Source organism: Rhinatrema bivittatum, chromosome 2 (genome assembly GCF_901001135.1).
Source record: "Rhinatrema bivittatum chromosome 2, aRhiBiv1.1, whole genome shotgun sequence".
Classification (NCBI taxonomy): domain Eukaryota; kingdom Metazoa; phylum Chordata; class Amphibia; order Gymnophiona; family Rhinatrematidae; genus Rhinatrema; species Rhinatrema bivittatum.
The window spans coordinates 112,805,287-112,828,333 of record NC_042616.1 but is presented as its reverse complement, the minus strand read 5'-3'; the positions used below and the strand labels follow the sequence as shown (position 1 = coordinate 112,828,333).

Sequence of the window (23,047 nt, the reverse complement as noted above, 5' to 3'; positions counted from 1 at the left end):
CCCCAGACCGGCTTTGGTGCTGCCTCATGCCATGTTCCTCCAAGGTACCTTAGGGCGTGCGTGTGCACGCCACCCTCATCTTTATTTCCCCCTGATATGACGTCACGCTGCCCAGATATTTAAGCCTACAGTATTTGCTAGCTCATCGAGTTAGCAACGAAAACCTTATGGATGGGATTCACTCTCCGTATCGAAGCTGCTCTGCCACTCCAGCGTTATCTGGAACTCTTACACCCTTCGGGATTGCTAACTGGGTACCCGCTCCTCAGGGGCCTATTCTGCTTCTTTCAGGTGCTATCAGGAAACCGGTACTCGCTCCTCGAGGGCCCATGTTCCCTGAGTCGCTGCCTGCATCTTCAAACCTTTGTACTTGGAAGACTTCATTAACAGTTTCCATCTGTGAGTACAACTACCATCTGTTCCACAGTAATGCTTCACTGGAACCAGGTACTCGCTCCTCGAGGGCCTGCCCCCTGTTCCGGTGCCAGACCTCTTGTCTAGTGGAATCTCTGTTACTGCTACGGGGGTAGAATACAGCTGAGTCTCTCTGCTCTTAAGGGATCAGGTACTCGCTCCTCGAGGGCCTGCTCTCCCTGTCTCGGAGCTTCTCCTAATTCTACCTGGGACTCTGAATGCTTCTCATTGTGTACTCATATCTCTAAGTCTCTTTCCACTACAGCACGGCCTAGCAGAGGATTCGCTGTTCCAGTGTTCTGTGGGAGACCTGCCCAGCCGGGCTCAACATCCACTACTCACTACTGCCACCTCTGGTGATTTTCAAAACTGTTTAATAAAAGATTCAAATCTGTGTTTGTGTGTCCAGAGTCTAGCCTGACACTGTGGTCCCTCATGGGACTGCCCCCCGTGGGTGTGGTCAGCTGCCACAGTGTCCAAGGATCCACCCAAACATCAATAACCATAACACATATTCAACACATGAAGTTCCTTCATGTGCGACATCGACTAATCCAAATTCGGAAAGACGGGAAGTTCCACTGTTTGATAAGATGAAAGGCCGAAACAACCTTCAGCAGAAATGAGGGCACTGTTCGCAAGGTCACCCCATTCTCTGTAAACTGAAGAAAGGGATCTCTACAAGACAACACCTGAAGCTCTGAAATTCTCTGCCGAACAAATTGCCACCAAAAGAAATTCACTTTCAGGACTAAATCCTTTAGAGTTGTCCTCTGTAATGACTCGAATGGAACCTCACATGTCACCTTCATCACCAAATTAAGATTCCATGAGAGAGACACCTTCCACATTCGGAGCCACAAGCATTTTGCCTCTTGATGAAAACTAATCACAGCCAAACATGAGACCAGGGACACTCCCTTCACCTTACCCCAAAGCCAGCATTAAGCTGCTACCTGTACCAGAAGGAAATTATAAGCTAGACCCCTCACTAGAACTTTTGTAAAAAGGTCAAGGTATGGGAAATTGAAGCCCGAGTAGGCTGCACACCCTTTTCAACACACAAAATCTAAAAAATCTCCACATCCTAACATAAGCCAAGGATGTAGATTGCTGTCCGGCCTTCAGTAAAGTGGTAATGACATACTGAGAGTACTCCTATCTCAAGCGATTCCTCTCAAAAAGAAAGTTGCGAGACAGAAGCGATCTGCCTGATCCACAGATGTGGGATTCTGGTGCAACTGTCTCGGAAGGTGACCGAAACCTAATGGACCATCCTCCGCCCAAGTTTACTAGGTCCATGAACCATGGCAGACGTGGTCACTCTGTAACCATGAGAATCACTTCACTCGGGTGTCTGTCTATGCGCTGTAGCACCCTGCCCAGCACTGACCATGGGAAAAAGACGTAAAGAAGAATCCCCAGTGACCATGGTAGCAGCAGAGTGTCTATTCCTTCTGCTCCATGTTCTCGCCTGCAACTGTAAAAGCGGCTGCCTTGGCATTTTGTCTCTATGCAATCACCTGCATGCGAAGCGTTTCTCACCTGACCCGAATTAGAAGCATTGCTTTCTCTGATAGCTCCCATCTCAGATATCAAACTTTTGCCTAGTGAGAAAATCCACCTACATGTTGTCCACTCTGGCTGTTTGAGATGCTGCCAGAACTTCTAGGTGCTGCTCTGACCATTAAATCAACAATTGAGCCTCCTGATTAACCATCCAACTTTTGGTCTCTCCCTGTCGGTTGATATAAGTCACCGTCGTTGCATTGTCCGATAGTTACATCGGGCAGTGCGAGTTCTATGTTAAAAAAAACAAGGCTAAGCTGACTGATAGACCATAATGCCTCCTCCTTTGACCATTGACCCTATGCAGTCTGCTTCTGCTACACCACTCCTCAATCGGAGAGAGTGGCATCGGCAGTCCCTGTCATCCAATTTGGGATTTCCAACTCCATCCTCCTTTCCAGATTGATCCAACCAAGCCCCTCCCTGAGTGGAAGAGGAATTTGCAACTCCTCCGATAATGAGATCCAAGGGGAGGGGAGTGCTTTTTGAAGGGACCACATATGCACAAACACCGAGGGGACTAGATCTAGCATTGATGCCCTAAACCCCCAGACCTGCAAATAATCCAAACTCTGAGCACCTTGAGTCACAACAGGCAGCAAACCTGACTTTGCAGCTTCACCATACTGTCCTCCATGAGAAACATCATACCAGTCCAGGTGTCAAATCGATCCCCTAGGTACTCCAAGAATTGGGATGGCATTGGATGGCTCTTCGCTAGGTTCACCACCCAGCCCAGAGCCCTCAACCTCTCAAGGACCTGCTGTACCACCAGCTGTGACCGATGTCCACCGAATTTGTCTGAATAAGTTAGTTGTCCAGATTTAGGTATACTGGCACACCTCCCTTCCAAAGGGCTACTGCCACTTTGGTGAACATATGCAGAGCTGTCGCCAAAATGAAAGGAAGGGCACAAAATTGAAAATGGTCTCCTTGAATTATAAACTTCAAGAACTTCTGGTGCTCCTGGCTGGCTGGGATATGTAGGTATACCTCTGTGAGGTCTAGTGACATTAGGAACTCTTCCTTGTGAACTGCTGCTATGTCCGAACTCAGCATCTCCATATGAAACTATGGTACCTTGAGGGCTGCATTGACCTTCGTTAAATCTAAAATCAGTTTGAATATCCCTTCCTTTTTTGGGACCACAAAATAAATGGAATACCAATCTTTTTCCCATTCTTCTCGGGGAACCAGTACCATCACTTTTAGCTGTCACAAGTGATCTATGTGTCGTGAACAGCTACCTGTTTAGCACATGTAGTACCAGGGGAAATGAAGGCTTCCCACACAAGGTGCGTAAATTCTAACACGTGGCCATCATTTTATCACTCCCAAGCCTCACCGGTCAATTGTTCTGGTACGCTCATAAAAGTGGGCCAACCGCTACCCTTCTCTGACAGCCATAAGGGAAGAGTGGACCGGCCTTACTTCATTGTGAAGACTTAGCTCCCATGGTTCCTTCACCAGGGGTATCTTGGATTGGCTTTCGCTCAACTCGAAAGGACTGGGTCCTGCCCAAGCTTTGCCTCTGTATTGCCAAAGGGCCACTGTTCTGTCGATGATATCTGTAATCTCTAAAAGGTGACTGGGTAGGAAAGAATATCTTTCCCCTCTTTGGCTTGTCCTCTGGCAATATATGTCCCTTGGACTCCCCCACATGCTTCACCAGCTACACTAATTCCTTCCCAAACATGCCTTTAATCGGGAAGGCCCCTAGCTGAGACTTTGATCAAACATCTACAGACCAATTTGTTAACCAGAGCTGCCACCTGGCTGAAACTGACATCATAACTCTGAAGGACATCCTAAGCAAGTCATACAAGATATCCTCCACATAGGCCACTGCTGCCTTCAAGCGCTCCACCTGATTTGTGAAGGACAGTTTCAAGCAAACAAGTTCTCTTCATAAAACTGCTGCAAAGCGCAGCCCGGATACCCAAATCAGAAACCTCAAAAATTATCTTAGGGTGACGTCCAGCTTCTGGTCCTGCACATCTTTCAGCGTGGCAAACCTTGTCACTGGAATGGTAGTTTTCTTGGTCACCACCGAGACTGAAGCATCTACCAAGCTCAAGTGTCTCCTCCAGTAATGGGTACAACTTTGCCAGGGTCTCGGGGGTACCCCACTCCTTGATGACAAGCTGCTTTACCAACTTGTGAAAGGGAAAATCCTTCGCCAGATCTCTTAAGCTGACCATGATGGGGTACACCCCTTCCTGGTCCGATTCCACCTGAAGAAGTTTGATGCCTAGCTGTTTAAGGACATGTGGATGGACCCTTTGGGTCCTTCCCTTCGATTACTAGCACCTTCTCCATATTCAGTTTTGGAAAGTCCTGATGAGACTCCGCCCCCAGAGACCCATCAGATGGAACATCATCGCCCTCTGAGTCCTGAGACTCCTCCATGGGACTGCCTCGCTGCCTAGCCAAGCCAGGCATCCTCAGGATGTTTGGTGATGTCTTTTTGCAAGACTTGAGTCACCTTGCAGCCGATTCTAGGAATGAGGGCACCTCTCCCCTGCTACCTTTCTAACCAGATATGCTGAGGAGAAGTAACACAAAATCTGAGGGAAAAGGCCTGAGAAATCCTCCTGATTTAAGTCCTCCTCATCTTCCAAGGTTTCCAGCCTCTTTGCATGACTATATGGCAGGCGATAAGGGAGGAGAGGAGTCCCTGCCGCCCATGCTGCTGCTACTGTACTCATGATGGCTGCCACTTCCACCCTCATGGGAAAAGGATCTGTGGTGGCTCCCGACAACCTCATAGGCCTTTTACATGCTGAAATGGAGAGTCTGAACTCTTAAGTGCCGAAACGGAGCCTGTACCAGCCGAGCTGCCTTCTTCCCTGGAGAAGCAGCATGTGCACAAATTTGCACGGGTGAGACAAGCTTGTACCCGCATGAGCGGCAAGCCTTGACACAATCCTTGGCTGGCGCCATGTGCATCCCACAGGTGTGGACTCCTCATTACTTACTGCAGCGGTCTCAAAGCCGAGATGCCCAGCTACTGCTGGCTTTCACCTGTGTGGTGTTTTATCAGCAATCACTCATAGAGCCAGCCAAAATTGAGAAACCCTCTCCAAGCCGCTGTGTAAAATTATCAGGTTTCTTTTTTTTTTTTTTTTTCTATAATAGCTAAAGACAAAAATACTTTCCTTAATGCTGCAGAGCGGCTGCTGGTTCAGAGGGGGATCAGTTATTTACACTTTCGAATAATAGAAGGACTAGGGGCATTCCATGAAGTTAGCAAGTAGCACATTTAAGACTAATCGGAGAAAATTCTTTTTCACTCAACGCACAATAAAACTCTGGAATTTGTTGCCAGAGGATGTGGTTAGTGCAGTTAGTGTAGCTGGGTTCAAAAAAGGTTTGGATAAGTTCTTGGAGGAGAAGTCCATTAACGGCTACTAATCAAGTTTACTTAGGGAATAGCCACTGCTATTAATTGCATCAGTAGCATGGGATCTTCTTGGTGTTTGGGTACTTGCCAGGTTCTTGTGGCCTGGTTTGGCCTCTGTTGGAAACAGGATGCTGGGCTTGATGGACCCTTGGTCTGACCCAGCATGGCAATTTCTTATGTTCTTATGTACCAGCTAATTGAAAATTCCTCAGTGTCCAGGGACGAGATAGCACCAAGTGTCACCAACCTCCTACTCATCCACCTCAGCCAGGGAAGATGGCCCCTACCAGGGACCTAACAACCCCCTAGGAGGAAACTCCTGAAAGAAATCCATCTTCCTCTTTTAAATCCAGATTGCAAGTTTTAAACCTCTACCATCTGCTGGAGACAGAGAAATGAGGAACTACAGGTGGCACTCTAGGTTAAGTAGCAGTGTCAGTAAAGGTTTTCATCCCTGGCAGGGAGGCAAAACCCAGGAGTCTAGACTGAGCTGGGGTATGAATAGGAACCTTCCCTCTGCTTTGAGGCACAAATCTCTGTAGGAATAACATGGACAAGACCCCTGACATGGGAGCAAATGGAAAACTCCTGATCTTTTGCATGTTTTTACAGTGCATCCCTTGAATCAGGTGATATTTCAGTGGTGTCCAGAAAGATTGATTGCCCCACAAACTTCACCTTCATCGAAGGATACATTTTATTTGATAGAGAATTTTCAAAGTTATGCTTCAGTTTTTCAGTTCAGTGTAGCTGGAGAAATGCTTAAAGCAGGAAGGACCATACAAAGCTGGAGGAAAGACACAGACAGTTTCCTGTCACTGGTCAATTACATTTCACAACAGACAGCACCTGATCTATGGGAGTAAATAGAAAGGAAATTGGCAGTAGGAAAATTGCTATTCTGTTGATCATAATTTATATGTGCAATTTTTCCCTTTAGGGATCCAAATTCATTAGCAACGTTGTCCTCTTTTGAACAATCAATAGAATGGGCGAAATCTGGTGAATTCACACAAGAAGATATAGATGAAGCCAAACTTTCAATGTTTTCAGCTGTAGATGCTCCTGTAGCCCCTTCAGATAAAGGTACATTTTATATTGCTTATGAATGACTCACTCTTCAACTTTTTGCCAGCTTGGGGAGAAGGAGCGCCTTACGGAAAGTATGGAAAAGACTGTCAGCACCCAGCATGTTGTATTCTGTGTTAACAGAAAGGGATTGCATGAGCTCCCAATTTCCTAATAGGCTATGGATATGACTCATAAATTCTTAAAAAATTAGTTATGATGGCAAAAAAATCAGTTTTTAAAATCCATGTGTAAAAAATGATTTGCACATTCTTTCTAACACCACCAAAGTCAGTTCCATAGCGATAGCCAGGAGTTCTATTTTCATGTCCTGGTAACCTCCCTTGATCTATTTTGCTAACTATGCTAAATAAAGATTTTGTAGTATATTACTTTCGGGCCGATTCAGTAAAGTCCGTGGGAGAGCGGACAAATGCCCGCTCTCCTGGCGCGCGCACAGGCCACTTGCCTGTGCGCGCAATACAGTATTTAAATTAGGTGGTGCGGTAGAAATGGGCAAAAGGAGGCGCCTCCTTTTGACCCGGAGCGGCAGCTGTCAGCGGGTTTGACAGCCGACGCTCAATTTTGCCGGCGTCTGTTCTCGAGCCCGCTGACAGCCACGGGCTCAGAAACCGGACGCCGGCAAAATTGAGCGTCCGGTTTTCGGCCCGACAGCCGCCGGCCCATTTAAAATTTTTTTTTCTTTTTTTTAACTTTTTTTTACTCTTCAGGACCTCCGACTTAATATCGCCATGATATTAAGTCGGAAGGTGCACAGAAAAGCAGTTTTTACTGCTTTTCTGTGCACTTTCCTGGTGCCGGCAGAAAGTAGCACCTACCTTTGGGTAGGTGCTAATTTCTTAAAGTAAAATGTGCGGCTTGGCTGCACATTTTACTTTCTAAATCGCGCACATACCTAATAGGGCCATCAACATGCATTTGCATGTTGAGGGCGCTATTAGGTGCTGCGGGTTGGACACGCGTTTTCCTCCCCTTACTGAATAAGGGGTAAGGGAAAACGCGCGTCCAAGAGCAGGTTAACAGTGCGCTCCATCGGAGCGCACTGTACTGTATCGGCCTGTTTGAAAGGATGTAGGTTTATTCACTTTTGGCAATATTGACTATAGTAGAGTGGAGGGAAAAAGTATTAGTTTGCATAAACTCCAGGAATGTAGAGCGACAAACCAGTATATTCTCCACTTGTAAGCCATTGTAATCTACACAAGCCTTTATATTTCAGTGTAAAGTATATATTTTGTCTAACCAGAAACTAAATTGTCTGTCATTCCTCAACAAGCTGCTTTCCTTGTGTACTATTTCTATGAAAAATCTGTTTGTCCCCAGCTCCATGGGCTGTGTAGTCCTTGGTCCTTGCCTGGGGTTTGTGAGATGAAGAAGCACGGCATTTGTAGCATTGAGATTAGAGAAGGAATTCCACGTTTTATACCATATTTTGCAGTGGTGTTTTCTCCAATTTCATTGTAGCCTCTTAGGCCCAAATGAAAAGAATAACTGTGGTAGACACTGTTCATTTTAAGAGCTTGAAAGACTGTACTTCTAGTGCCCTCTCTATCTTAGCAGCAGACTGAACATAGTTAGTATAACCTGATTTACTGACTCTTTAGTGATTTTGATTCCATGTACTGCAGTGTTTAATTCTCTGTACTGATGAGAGCAGAAAATCTAGAATGGTGCCCTTTGAAAGTAACCAGTTTTACACAAGGAAAGAATGTCTTCCCTTAACCAAGGAAACATATTTCCTCTAGCATCCTAATTAGAGCCTGTCACTCTAAGGGTAGGGAAAGGCAGGAGATCTGAGAACCTGTTTAGCATCGCTGGGTTCGCTAACAGAAATAGGCCTGGGGCTCTAGTAATAAAATGCTTTCATGTTCTGTGAACTAGATCCTTACGTATGTAGAGCAAACCACTGACTGAAAGATAATGATGCAATCAATTGCACAGTACAACCCTAGTCTTTCAAAAGGGCCATAGGAATCATTTGTCTGTAAGACTTTCTGACTATTCATCTCGCATGTTAAGGGATATTTGTATTTTTCATGGAGAATTTCTGTTCATGCTACTAAGAGCCCCATTTAATCAATTTAATAGATTTATCTTTTGATAGGAGATAAGGCAGGTGCCAGTTTAATTTCTTTCACACACAATGCATCTACTTCAGCTGAGATCATTAGTAGTTTTGCTCTGAATTTTTTGAATCCTCCTCTTGTTCAGGTGAGAAGGATGTGGTAGAATTTAAAATTGTTCAGCATGCATCGTTCAGTTGGACATCTCCGTTTTCACCAAATTGTCACTTTCAGGAGGACTAGGAATGCCCTACCTGCAGACCCTTCTCACTGCAGAAATAGATTAACGAGCTGTCCTAATTAACCTAGTACAGTACAAATAGCTGAATTTTGTTCTGCTCTTTTGGCTTAGACATTAATATGATTATGTGACACTTCTGATTTGATCTTTAGGCATGCACCATTTCTTGTATGGGATCTCTGATGAAATGAAGCAGAGGCACAGGGAGCAGCTCTTTGATGTCAGCCACAAAAACCTTACTGATGTAACTAGCAAGTAAGTCTGGGTTCAGCTGAAGAAACACCAGCCTCAAAGTCACAGATTTTGGGTTGTTGCTTAGCAGGAGGTCTCAGCTGTGAACTGTCACATTTTTTTAGAAATTTATGGTTGCAGTTAGATAAAACAGTGTAACTCCAGAGAGATGACTTGGTGGCTTCATCCCTGTGCATACATATTCTTACTCTTGGGGGAATTCACACAAAATTTTTAAATTATGCATACTTTAGATTAGTCAAAATAACACAATATACATCAGTCTGAGTAATTAATTTAAAATGTAATACACAAAAGTTATTCAAAGATGCAGAGTTTTAAATATTTTGAACAGAATTTCCCTAGTATACTGTAGGAGTGTCCCACTTTTTTCCCCTATTTCCCTGGCCAGAACAGTTTCACACTTTCCTCTCAGGCTCTAATTCCTTCGTTCTCGACTAACTTCCCCATCCCCTCCAACTCAACCCCTTCACTATCTCCACCCTCCACTCCCTGTGTTTGACCCTTCTCTCATAAAGACCCTCCCATAGGCTTCCTCTGTCCCTCTCATACACACCCTTATACAGGCTCTCATTCTCTCGCTTACACACACACATCTTCACATAGGTTCTCTCTCTCATGCAGGCTTCATCTCTCTCACATTTGCCCTGAACAGGCTCCTTCTCTTTCTCACATACCCTTTCACACAGGCTCCCTCTCTCACACAGAAACATGCACCCTCACACACATAAGCTCCAAATCTCATACTCGCACACTCCTTCTTGTGCACTGTCGTTCTGGGCCTCACTGTCGTCTTCAGCTGTAGACAGGATAGGCTCTACCTGTGGCTCTCCTGGGTCTTGTCTTTGCTGCTCCTCTGGTGCAAGTGCGATGAGCTCCACTCATGTCACGCCAGGTGTCCTGCTCTTCGGCTGCAAGTGTGATGGGCTGCGCTCACAGCCCACAGAGCTGCTCTCTCAATTCTGCATACAATATGAAATTTTCTGCAAGGGGGGAGTTCTGCGCTGTGCAATTGCATAGAATTCCCCCAGGAGCAATAGTCCATATTTATTATGGAGAAAAGTTATTTCAGTCTGACTCTTGCCCTGCTTTCTGGCCATTTGAACTGTTCCCTCACCTCAACAGAGGGAGTCCCGGACAATACCTGTCGCCTCTGACTGCTGGAACGTCCTGCTGCCACCCACCATCAGTAGCTTACCACTGTGGGCTTGCCCCCGCTCACCTCCCACATCATCTGGAGGCAACAATAAAGGCACCAGTGCATCACTGCAAGGGCTCTGACTCTTGCCCTTCTCTTTCAACTGTTTGAACTGCTCCCTCACCTCAGAGGGAGCTCTGGATAATATCTGCTGCTTCTGACCACTGGAACTTCCTGCTGTCACCGTGGGCTTGCCCCACCCATCTCCCACGTCATCTGGAGGCGACAGTAAAGGCACCAGCGCATGTGCACCCCTTCATGTGCAACTTTGTGCTCAATTTCGTATACTTTTCACTCATGTTAACCAAAAATTCTTTATTGCTGTATTTTGGACTCATTGTTTTCCGTCTTTCAGCCTTTTTCAATCTACTATGTACATCGATACTGTTATCGGTCATGGTCACTATGGCCAATTGGCCTTTCATCCTCACAAGCCTCCCCAACGCCATAGATCCTTTCTACCTCCATTACTACCTTTCTTGGTATTTACAACCTTAATTTATACCACCATTTCTTTTCTGGTCTTTAATGCTCAATCTATTAGAAAAAGAAAATACCAATCATTTACGATTTGATCCGTTTGCATTCTCCTGATGCTGTATTTATCACTGAAACGTGGTTATGTGATTATGATAATATAACTTTGAACTCTATTTGTCTAAACACTTACACCTTTTTCTCAGAACCATAAACTATCAGGCGGAGGTTTGTAGCAATCATCAAATCCTCACTATGGCCTTGTAAGAAAATCCTTGTTTTAAAAAGTCCTCTTGAAATGTTGCTTATTACCACCTCCATTGCAAATTGCTGTATAATATATTGTTCCCCTGGCCTACTTAATCATGACCCTTCCATTCTGCTCGAACCCCTGGCTAGTTTACCAGTAGACTTTACAAAAACAATCGTGACTGGTGATTTTAATTTGTACTATAATAATGATCCCCGACCACTTACAGCTTTTATTGGATTAGGTTGGTCTCAACTAATTGACCAACGAACTCACAAACTAGGTCAAACTTTGACCTTTATAATCCTGCCTTCGCCACCCTAACCGCCACAACTCCCGTGTGTATGTATGTATGTATATATATATATGTATGTGTGTGTATATATATATATGTATGTGTGTGTATATATATATATATATATATATATATATATACACACACACAGATGAATATATAGATGAAAATACAGAACTCTCCCAAAAAAAACTTGACCCTGAACAGTTCATTAATTTTCTTTTTCCTCGTTTAGCTTCTACTTCTAACACCACTGCCCAAACTGATGTTAATGCTGAATTTGAAAATTGGAATAACATTATCTCAACCTCCTTAGATACATTTGCACCAAAAAAACTCTGCTCTGTCTCCTCCAGAGAAAACACCCTATGGTACACACCTGCTTTTCATCTTATGAAGGTTAAGCTACGTCAACTGGAAAGAAGATGGCAAAATAAATCCCCCTAAACAAGAAGAAACACACTTACTTTTCCCATTTAAGAAAATACAAAAAGCAAATTGATTATGCCCATAAAATCCAACTCACTAATGGCAATACCAATGTACTTTTCAATATTGTCAAATCATTGAACAACCAGAAAAATGACTCAAATGATCATATCTCTCCTTTTTGCAACAATATAGCTATTTCAAGGATAAAATTTCCAACTTATCTTCAAAATTTCTCCTTCTTCCAACACCGAACAATACTCTATCTCAGATTATTTATTCTTGGTTTGAATTTTCCCCTGTAAACTCAGATACTATAGTTCATATACTTACCAAAACAAAAATGTCACAGTCCATTCAACCCTTGTCCCAGCAGACTATTAAAAGACATTCATAAGACCATTGCCCCATCTTTAACCCAGTTAGTTAACTTATCTTTAATTTCAGGAACCTATCCATAGTCCTTAAAACAAACTTCTATTCTTCCAATCCCAAAAAAGAAAACAGTTGATCCATGAAATTTATCAAACTACCGGCAATAGCCTATTTAACAGCAAAAATACTTGAATCCGTAGTTCTACATCAACTAAGTGCCTACATTGAAGATAACATATTACATCCAAATCAACATGGTTTTTGTAAAGGACATTAGTACTAAATTTCTCCTCCTTTCCTCTCTTGATTCTATATTCCATGGTTTTGATTCAAACATAGAATATATCTTAATTTTCCTCGACATTTATGCAGCTTTTGATATTTTAGATCATAATATCCTTTGTTCCAATCTCCAAAATATTGGTATCAATGGGAAAGTTCTCCAATGATTCAAATCATTCCTGTCTCAAAGAACTCTTCAAGTCAACATTGACCCACATCACTTAAACTGGTTTATACAGAATCTGGGGTACCCCAAGGATCTGCTTCCTCCGCTATTCTATTCAATGTATACTTATTACCATTCTGCTCTCTTATCTGGTCTGAATATAAATTTCAAAATCTATGCTGACTATATTCAATTCATTCTACCGTATAGCACATCTTGGAACCATAGCACCTCCCTAGCTACTCTCTGCTTACACTATAAACCTCTGGTTATCTCATAATCGGCTCACTCTCAATGCAGCAAAAACCGAAATACTTAAATCAACTATTCCAGACTCTCTACGCCATCTTCCTCCCCCCATCAAATCTGTTTTGAAAATTGTTCAATTCCTATATCTAACAAGCCCATAACTTGTCACCCTTGATTCCAAATTATCCGTCAAACAATATTTCATCCATCACTTAAATTTCCTTCTATAAACTTTGTTTATTAAAAACGCTAAAACCCCTTCTTTTTCCTCATGATTTCATAAGAACATAACATGCCATGCTGGGTCAGACCAAGGGTCCATCAAGCCCAGCATCCTGTTTCCAACAGAGGCCAAACCAGGCCACAAGAACCTGGCAATTACCCAAACACTAAGAAGATCCCATGCTACTGATGCAATTAATAGCAGTGGCTATTCCCTAAGTCAACTTGATTAACAGCAGTTAATTGACTTCTCCTCCAAGAACTTATCCAAACCTTTTTTGAACCCAGCTACATTAATTGCACTAACCATATCCTCTGGCAACACATTCCAGAGCTTTATTGTGCGTTGAGTGAAAAAGAATTTTCTCCTATTAGTCTTAAATGTATCATTCTTGGTCTTGCAGGCAAAAAACTCTTGCAATAATATTTTCATATGTCCCTGAAGAAGCAATTTATTGCGAAACACTGGCTGTGTTGGGCTGTGTTTATTATTTTATAAAACAGACTGCCATTCCTATATATCTCTCATGGATGAGAGTTGAGTACTTTTTAAGAAAATTAAAAAATACATAACAAAACATTTTTTTTCTGAAATGTAATAAAGAAAATAATGATGGTGAATGATTGAGAAGTCCGGTTGGGTTTTCTGTTAAAACTACAACGACAGGCTTGCTGACACCGTCATTTAGGCTTGTGGTAAAAAGCATTTTTTGGCCCCTTTTTCTTGCTAAAGTTTATACCTGGTTGCCATATTGACTCTCCTTGATATTAAAATTGGTAATTGAAAGCTCCCATTATTATTGCATTGCCAAATTGGTTTGCTTCCCTGATTTCTCTTAGCATTTCATCATCTGTCTGACCATTTTGTCCAGGTGGACGGTAGTATACTCCTATCACTATACTGTTACACAACACACATGGGATTTCTACCCATATAGATTCTACTGAGCATTTAGTTTCTTGTATGATCTTTATCCTGTTGGACTCTATACCCTCCCCGACATAAAGTGCCATACTCCCTATCATTGCGATATAATTTGTACCCTGATATAGCACTGTCCCATTGGTTATCCTCCTTCCACCAAGTCTCTGTGATGCCAATTATGTCAATCTCATCATTTGCTGCTATACACTCCAACTCTCCTGTCTTACTTCTTAGACTTCTAGCATTGGCATACAGACATTTCAAAGTGTGTTTTTTGTTTGTTTTAAGAACCTGCTTTTCAGTTATTTGGGATAATTCAGAAATCATTAGCTCTGGTGATTTTTTAGATATAGGCACGTGGATTATGTTTGCTTTTAATGGAACCTCTCTGTTGGGATGTCCTAACTCTCCTGTTTCATTAGTATCCTTCAAGGATACATTTCTCCGAACCATGCACTGCTGAGTGACTGTTGGCTTTTCCCCTTGTTCTAGTTTAAAAGCTGCTCTATCTCCTTTTTGAAAGTTAGTGCCAGCAGCTTGGTTCCACTCTGGTTAAGGTGGAGCACATCCTTTCAGAAGAGTCTCCCCTTTCCCCAAACGTTTCCCCAGTTCCTTATAAAGCTGAATCCCTCTTCCCTGCACCATCATTAGCTTCGGTGATTTTTTACATATATGGACTATGTTTGCTTTTAATGGAACCTCCCTGCTGGGTTGCCCTAACTCTCCTGTTTCATTAGTATCCTTCAAGGATACATTTCTCCGAACCATGCACTGCTGAGTGACTGTCAGCTTTCCCCCTTGTTCAGTTTAAAAGCTTTAATATTAACCGATCTGGATTACTGCAGCTCACTTTTTCTAGGCCTTCCAGACTACATAAGAACATAAGAAATTGCCATGCTGGGTCAGACCAAGGGTCCATCAAGCCCAGCATCATGTTTCCAACAGAGGCCAAACCAGGCCACAAGAACCTGGCGAAGATCCCATGCCACTGATGCAATTAATAGCAGTGGCTATTCCCTAAGTAAATTTCATTAATAGCCATCAATGGACTTTTCCTCCAAGAACTTATCCAAACCTTTTTTGAACCCAGCTACACTAACTGCACTAACCATATCCTCTCCAAATAATCCAAAACTGTGCAGTCCAACTGATCTCTAACACATGCCGTAATGAACACATTACTCCAGTACTAAAACAATTACATTGGCTCCCTATTCGTCAATGCATCCAGTACAAAACTTTGACCATTATTCATAATCTAATACATAAAATATCCTCTATTTGGCTATGCTCTCTCTTTATCAACCCCCACATCACTTACAATCAATAGATAAAATGCTAAGTTTTATGCATTGGGCTCCATCTGATGATGTCAGCCATGTGTGAAGACTAACATCCTGCTGTCCTCTGAGAACACTTGTTACAGGTAAGCAACTCTGCTTACTTTGCTGTATATATCAGTTCTGAGTGTCAACATTGAGGTAGAAGAATAGAAATGGGTGTGTGGTGGTGTAAATATGATAGTGGTGAGAAAATTTTCATAGAAAAACAAGGGCAGATGAGGACCATAAATGCCCATCTAGTCTGCTCAGTTTTATGACGTGTGCCATAACCAATCTTTTTTCCTTCTTAGATACCTTGCTCTTGGACAGAGCACACGTGGAACTGCAATAATAGGCCCCGAAAATGCAAGCATCGCAAAAGATCCAACATGGATAATTCGATAATTTAGCTCCTGCTTTATTACAGACAGAAAGATAAGTATTAGAAAAAGAATAGGAACCAGAAACTGAACAGCTTTGAACATTCCTATATGGAAACCTACTGACACGCACAGTAAAGTTCTTTTCACTTTCAGTGCCTTGTTTGCAATACATAGATGACTTCCTAAAAACATGGATTCTGCTGAATTTTCATCCATAGACTAGTCTGCTCATGATTGTGCTGTGCAATACAGAAATATGCGGACACCAACCCCATGAAGCAAACCGCTCTGCAGCCTTCGTGCCTCATGAGCTGCAGCAGACCTGTACATGGTGCTTTGGGAGTGAAAGCTTTTCCTCCACGTCTTTTCACATAGTGAAAAGGGATTGTACTTGGAGCATTCCAAGAGCTCTGGAAATCTCAAGCTATTATTAATTGTTAGAACTGTTAACTTTTAAAGCACATTAGTGATGTAAACATTAAGCTGGGTTTCCAAACATATTTTTGTAAAATCTTTTGAAGTCCAGTAATTTCTCCTAATCCATATTTTAACAGAGAATTGATTCTTTTTAAGCCTTAAATCATGTGATATTAAGACAGTCAGTGTTCCCTTTTTGGATAAGAAAAGGCAATTTATGAATGTAAACAGGCACTTTTAAATAGAGGATTATTTGTTCTTTCAAGCTTGTTACATCTTTAAGGTAATGTTATCTCAACTGTGTCAAATATTACACACAATACAAGCAAAATATATTATGACAGTTTTGTTTATGGATATAAATCTTCAGCTATGGCACCAACTACTGAGGTTTTTTTCTCTCTGATATGGGTCTCTATACCTTACCCTAGTGCAATACATGGTGATACAGGGTGGCGGAAGCAGATAGTAATACTGGTCCTACAAATAAGCTGAGCCTTTTGGGGAAGGTTGCAGATTTTTCACATCATGAAACAGTCTTTGCTTCACAGCTTCAAAAGATACAGTACTTGACATGTATGGTTATAGTAGTTTACTCATGGATCGTATAATAAAGAAAATGCTTGTGGAAGACTTACGTTGCTTGATTAATTCAGAGAATGTCTTATAGTACTCGTTATGAACTGGTTTGCAACAGTACTTTTATTCCATTTGGGATACACAAATACATTCTGTAAATTGACACAAAATATCTTTTCTACATAGAAGCAGGAATTCTCTCTGATGCAAAGTGCAATCGATAAATTTTACTAAAGTGCAGAGATAGTGGGATATGCTGCAGTTGTTGATACCAATGAGGATTATGATGCTGACACTATTTACTAGGACTTTTATTTCAGGACCAACGCAAAACTGACAAATGATGAGAACATTTAATGTGCTACAACAATAACTTAAATTTTACAAAACAAAGCAACCAAAATATTGTAATGTATCATAGCACACTATGTAGATCTGCTATCATTACCGCTTTAACTAAAATAATGTATTATCTTAGATGGCACCAGTGTCTGTGTCTCTTGGTCTACGCACATGTTCCAGCTGCCCAGCATCAGAAATGTCATAGCTGGTTTTATATTTGGCGAGAATTTTCATTACAGGTCGCAGTTTCAGCCACCATTGTTCTTTTGGAATTCTGTGCCTGGTAAAATAAAGCAACACGTGGTCAGAGCAATCGGATCTTAGACTAACCCCTGCCAAGGAACACATTTTCCATGTACCACATCCACGATAGCCGCTTTCATGACTGCCTCGAGATCAGGGACCTTATTTCCCATGCAGGCAGTAATGGAAACAGCTGACTTGGATGTAGTAATTATATTCCAGTCATGGTTTTTCATGTATCACGGAGTTGTGATACATGAAAAACCATGACTGGAATATAGTTATATCAGACTGCAGTCTATTCAAGAAGACCAGGGTAAGAAGAAAGGGGTTGTGGATTCTTTAATTTCTGGAAAACCCTAGGCCCTGGTCTACACCTTTACCCAGATGGAGTAGAAAAATCACATACAAGTTAGCTGGATAAGTAACTTCCTCTCTTATTGTTTGTGTACACAGTGAAGTGCAACAGAAATGAGATGTTGCAGTTCTAATTAATTATATGTAATACACAGCAGAAAGGTATTTAATAATATATTAGGGTGTCAGCAAGCTGGGAACAAGTGTAATACCACCTATAAGGTAGTATCCCAGACCTCTCAATCGTTCACCCAAAGAGAATAGTATTTAAAGTCTAATACATTTTTAAAGTACTTTTCCTTAATGCAATTGCAATGAACCTATAGGTATAATGCTCAGAGAAATCAATGTGATATAAGAGATACATAGAGTGGTCAACGCTGAAAAAGAGCTTCACATGTTTCAGATAAATCCCCCTGATGCAGGAGATCTGAAATGCCAGCTGACGTTAGGGTTTTTGTATTTCTCATATCACTTTGATTTTTCCTAGGACAAGCAGGATTGGTAGTACTCACATGTGGTTGACATCATCAGATGGAGCCCGGCACGGAAAACTTTGGTCAAAATTTCTAGAATCCTTGACCTGCACACATGCCACTATCTGCACATCCACACGAGGTCCCCATTAAGTCTCTTTTTTTCCGCAGTGCAGTTACCTTGTGGTTTCGTGGACTCCACTTTTCTTGTTTTGCTAAAAGTACAGTGTTTTTTTTCCTGGTTCCATCTTTGGGTCCCCCTTTGGTCGATGCCCCCTTGACGTGATAAGTTAAAAGTCGCTGTGTTTCGCTTCATTGTGGTCCATTCCTGGCACTTCGCCTCTCGGTGACCGTCGCTTATCGACTGCTCATCGGGTAGCTTTTATCGCGTTGTATGGCTTTTGTCGGTGCCCGCAGACCATGTCCATCACGGATCCGCATGAGGTTTGTATCTTCTACCTGGCGGCCTCACACAACGTCTGTGGGTATCAGCTGTGTGACCAGATGACCCCCAAAGGGCGTTCTGCGTGCTTTGATATGATGGAGAAACTTTTAGGCTCCGCAAAGTCCGCTCCAGTCACACCTGAGTCAGTCATTGACACCGAGAGGAGCCCCTTGATACGCTCCTTCTCACTTCTCCTCTCTCCACCTCTTTGAAGGATCGCAGGAACGGTGACTGATTCTCCATGATCTCACTGGTGTTGCAGATATAGCAAATGTTGCTTACCTGATGTAACAGGTGTTCTCACAGGACAGCAGGATGTTAGTCCTCACAAATGGGTGACATCGAGGATGGAGCCCACCACGGAAAACTTCTGTCAAAGTTTAAACAGAACTTTGACTGGCCCCTACTGGGCATGCCCAGCAAGGCACTGACCCTGCAGCCAGCAGGGGTCTCCCTTCAGTCTGATTTTCAAAGCTACAGGCAGTGCCTAGAAAGTAAGAATAAAACGAACCCAACACCGCGGGGAGGCGGGCGGGTTTCGTGAGGACTAACATCCTGCTGTCCTGTGAGAACACCTGTTACATCAGGTAAGCAACATTTGCTTTCTCACAGGACAAGCAGGATGGTTGTCCTCACAAATGGGTGAGTACCGAGCTGAGGATGTCCCGACTTGCACCAAATGTACCCAACGGTGTGCAGCAGGCACAATAAGTGAGGAGAAATTTGGGAAAGGGCATCCGCACCCAACCGGGTAGGTGGAAGGGTGTTGGTACATCAGGTTGGAAAAAGGTTACGCAAGACAGACTGGCCGAAGATGGAGTCCTGTCTTCCAGCCTTGTCCAAACAATAATGGGCTGCAAAGGTATGGAGAGAACTCCAGGTTGCAGCTTTGCAGATGTCAGGAAGCGGCACCGATCGAAGGTGTGCCACTGATGTCGCCATGGCCCTCACAGAGTGTGCTTTAACACGGTCTTGAAAAGGAATGCCAGCTTGCTCATAGCAAAAAGAAATGCAGTCCGCCAACCAGGAAGAAAGAGCCTGCTTACCCACAGGTTGTCCCAACTTATTAGGATGGAAAGAGACGAATAATTGAGTGCTCTTCCTATGGGAAACTGTACGGTCTAGGTAAAAAGCTAGAGCTCGTTTACAGTCTAGGGTATGCAGGGTCTGCTCTCCAGAGTTGGAGTGGGGCCTGGGAAAAAAGATAGGTAGTATGATGGATTGATTGATATGAAACTCAGAAACTACCTTAGGTAAAAATTTAGGGTGAGTGCGGAGTACCGCGCGGTCCTGCAGGAGCTTAGTGTAAGGCGGATAGGTAACTAGGGCCTGTAATTCACTAACCCTGCGAGCTGAAGTAATAGCCAAAAGGAATAACACTTTCCAAGTGAGATATTTAAAGTCACAGGAGTGCAGAGGTTCGAAAGGAGGTTTCATAAGACGACCAAGAACCAGGTTAAGGTCCCAGGATGGGGCCGGAGGACGCAAGGGCGGCTTTAGATGGAGCAAGCCCTTAAGAAAGCGTGTTACTAGGGGTTGTACTGAAATAGGATTACCCCCAATACCCTTATGGAAGGCGGCTACCGCACTGACATGCATTCTGATAGAAGAGGTTTTAAGACCTGATTCAGAGAGATGCCATAAATAGTCCAAGAATTTGGAGATTGGACAGGAAAGGGGATCAAGGGACTGAGAAGTGCACCATGATGTGTACCTTTTCCATTTGTATGAGTAAGACTTTCTTGTGGAAGGCTTTCGTGAAGCTATCAGGACCCGAGAAACGGAATCTGAAAGGCTGAAGGACTAACCTTTCAACATCCATGCCGTCAGGGACAAGACTTGGAGGTTGGGATGGAGGAGGCATCCGTCGTTTTGAGTGAGCAGATGCGGGTCCTTTCCCAGAGGAATGTGCCTGCGGATGGAGAGATCCTGGAGTATTGGAAACCATACTTGGCGTGGCCAGTAAGGTGCTATCAGGATCATGGTTCCTCCGTCCTGGCGTAGCTTCACGAGAGTCTTTGACACAAGAGGGAGTGGAGGGAATGCATAGAGCAGACCGGTTGTCCACTTGAGGGAGAATGCATCCCTCGGCCGAGAGTGCTGGCTCCGAATGAGAGAGCAGTAATCGTCCACTTTGTGGTTCTGAGGGGACGCAAAGAGGTCTATGCGGGGAGAACCCCACTTGTGAAACAGAGAGGTCGCTACCAGAGGATCGAGTGACCACTCGTGTGGTTGGAAGACACGGCTCAGCTGGTCTGCCAATACATTGTCTACTCCCGGCAGGTAAGTGGCCCTGAGGTACATGGAGTGGGAGAGGGCTTCCGCCCAGATCTGCGCAGCTTCCTGACACAGAAGGAAGGAGCCTGTGCCTCCCTGCTTGTTTATGTACCACATGGCCACTTGGTTGTCCGTCTGGATTAAGATTATCTGATGAAAGAGATGATCTTTGAAAGTGCGGAGCGCATAGCGGATTGCTCGAAGTTCCAGGAAATTGATCTGGTGTTCGGCTTCCTCTTTGGACCATAACCCTTGGGTTTGAAAGTCGTCCACATGGGCTCCCCAACCGATGTGAGAAGCGTCGGTGGTTAGGATTACTTGCGGATCCGGTGGAAGAAAGGGTAAGCCCTGAAGGAGGTTGACCTGAGTCGTCCACCAGGTTAAGGATAGGCGCAGCGCTTGTGTGACTGTGACTATGGAGGACAGAGGCTGAAAAGCTTGAATCCATTGGTGTCGTAGAGTCCATTGTGTTACTCTCATGGCTAGTCGGGTCATGGGAGTGACTTGAACCGAGGATGCCATGTGCCCTAGGAGAATGAGGAACTGGCGAGCCGTGGCAGTGTTCTGAGACTGGAGCTGGTGAGCCAGGGACATTAGGGTGTGGACCCTCTGAAGAGGAAGGTAAGCCTTTGCCTGTAAGGTGTCCAAGTCTGCCCCAATGAAGGATAAGGTTTGAGACGGGACTAAGCAAGATTTCTCGTAATTGACGAGAAACCCTAAGGAAAGGAGTGTTTGAATTGTCAATTTTAGGGAGGATTGAGCTATCTGTTGGGTGGAGGCCCTGATTAGCCAATCGTCCAGGTATGGGTAGACGTGGACACCTTCCTTCCTTAGGAATGCTGCTACCACTACGAGACATTTGGTAAAGACTCGTGGGGCAGAAGCTAGACCGAAAGGGAGGACACGGTATTGATAATGGTCGTGGCCTACTAGAAACCGCAGATATTTGCGATGGGATTGTGTGATCGCAATGTGGGTATAAGCGTCCTTGAGGTCGAGAGAGCACAGCCAATCCCCTCTTTGTAGCAGAGGGAGCAGCGCGCCTAGGGTTACCATTTTGAACTTCTCTTTTTGAAGGTATTTGAGGGCTCGAAGGTCCAAAATGGGACGTAGTCCCCCTGATTTCTTTGGTATTAGGAAGTATCTGGAATAGAATCCCTTGCCTCGTTGAGAGGGAGGAACGGGTTCTATAGCATTTGATTGCAGAAGAAGGGATACTTCCTGTTGTAATTGAGCCAAATGGGTGGATAGACTCCACGCTTGAAGAGGCGGGGAGTCTGCCGGAAGAGTTATGAAGTTGAGGTGGTAACCCTGTGCGATAATTGTTAGCACCCACTGATCTGAGGTGATCTGCAACCAAGGTTGTAGAAAATGGTACAGTCGACCTCCTACAGGGATGTCCGGAAGAGGGGTTTGGCATGTGTTCCCTACAGGGGAGTCAAAGGCCAGCCGCAGGCCCAGGAGGAGGGGCTACAGTAGGCCTTTGTTTCCTAGGCTGACGCGGCTGAGGCCTAGTAGAGGATCGAGCTGGACGAGGCCTGGCCGATGGAGGGTAATAACGGCGTGGTCGAAAGAATGACTTCTTAGAGTCTTTCTTTTGCGGTTGCTTGGAGGTCAGCTCAGGTGGGACAGATGAGAGTTGTTTCAACGTCTCATGGTGGTCTTTTAACTCCGCCACAATCTGCTGAATTTGCTCTCCAAACAAATTATCGCCTAAGCAGGGTAAATCAGCAAGACGATCCTGAACCTCTGGGCGAAGGTTGGATGATTTTAACCAAGCCCAACGTCTGGCTGAGATGGCTGTGGCTGAAACTTTTGTGGAAGCATCGAATATGTCGTAGGCAGTCCTAATCTCGTGCTTCCCTGCCTCAAATCCCTTGTGAAGAAGGGCTTGAAGCTGCGGTTGGTATTGGTCTGGCAACGTGTCAGCATAGTCTTGCATCTGCTTAAGGATGGCTCTGTTGTACTGAGTCATGTAAAGTTGATATGAAGCTATGCGTGAAATCAACATAGCTCCATGATAGGACTTTCCGTCCAACACTATCTAGGAACTTGTTGTCCCTGGTAGGTGGGGTAGAAGAGTGTGGCTTAAGACGCTTGGCCTTCTTCTGCGCGGACTCAACCACAACAGAGCGATGATCCAGTTGAGGTTTTTGGAAACCTGGTGCTGACTGGACAAGGTAGGTGGAGTCAGCTTTTTTGTTAACTGGTGACACTGATGAAGGAGATTCCCAGTTTTTCTTGAGCAGATCCAAAAACACCTGGTGTATAGGGATGGAAGCGATGATTTTTGGAGCATCCAGAAAT

General features: G+C 43.9%; 2 protein-coding genes across 10 annotated transcripts in view; one reads left to right on the top strand and one right to left on the bottom strand.

The window, feature by feature from the left end:
• The window catches only part of PITRM1 (pitrilysin metallopeptidase 1), a 206,640-nt gene extending 189,986 nt beyond the window's left edge, over positions 1–16,654 (top strand). The window contains exons 25-27 of the mRNA XM_029588546.1: positions 6,327–6,472; positions 8,932–9,034; positions 15,533–16,654. Of these exons, the coding sequence (XP_029444406.1) occupies positions 6,327–6,472; positions 8,932–9,034; positions 15,533–15,626 (343 nt within the window). The 3' untranslated portion in view covers positions 15,627–16,654. The remainder of the gene's footprint in view (positions 1–6,326; positions 6,473–8,931; positions 9,035–15,532) is intronic.
• Positions 16,655–16,705: 51 nt separating this feature from the next.
• PFKP (phosphofructokinase, platelet) overlaps positions 16,706–23,047 on the bottom strand; it is a 295,600-nt gene continuing 289,258 nt past the window's right edge. For 7 of the 9 annotated variants that reach the window (XM_029588549.1, XM_029588552.1, XM_029588554.1 and 4 more), the window contains one exon: positions 16,706–17,222. In XM_029588549.1, coding sequence (XP_029444409.1) covers positions 17,075–17,222 — 148 coding nt within the window. In that variant the 3' untranslated portion in view covers positions 16,706–17,074. The remainder of the gene's footprint in view (positions 17,223–23,047) is intronic. The other 2 variants (XR_003854471.1, XR_003854472.1) reach the window with 1 other exon arrangement.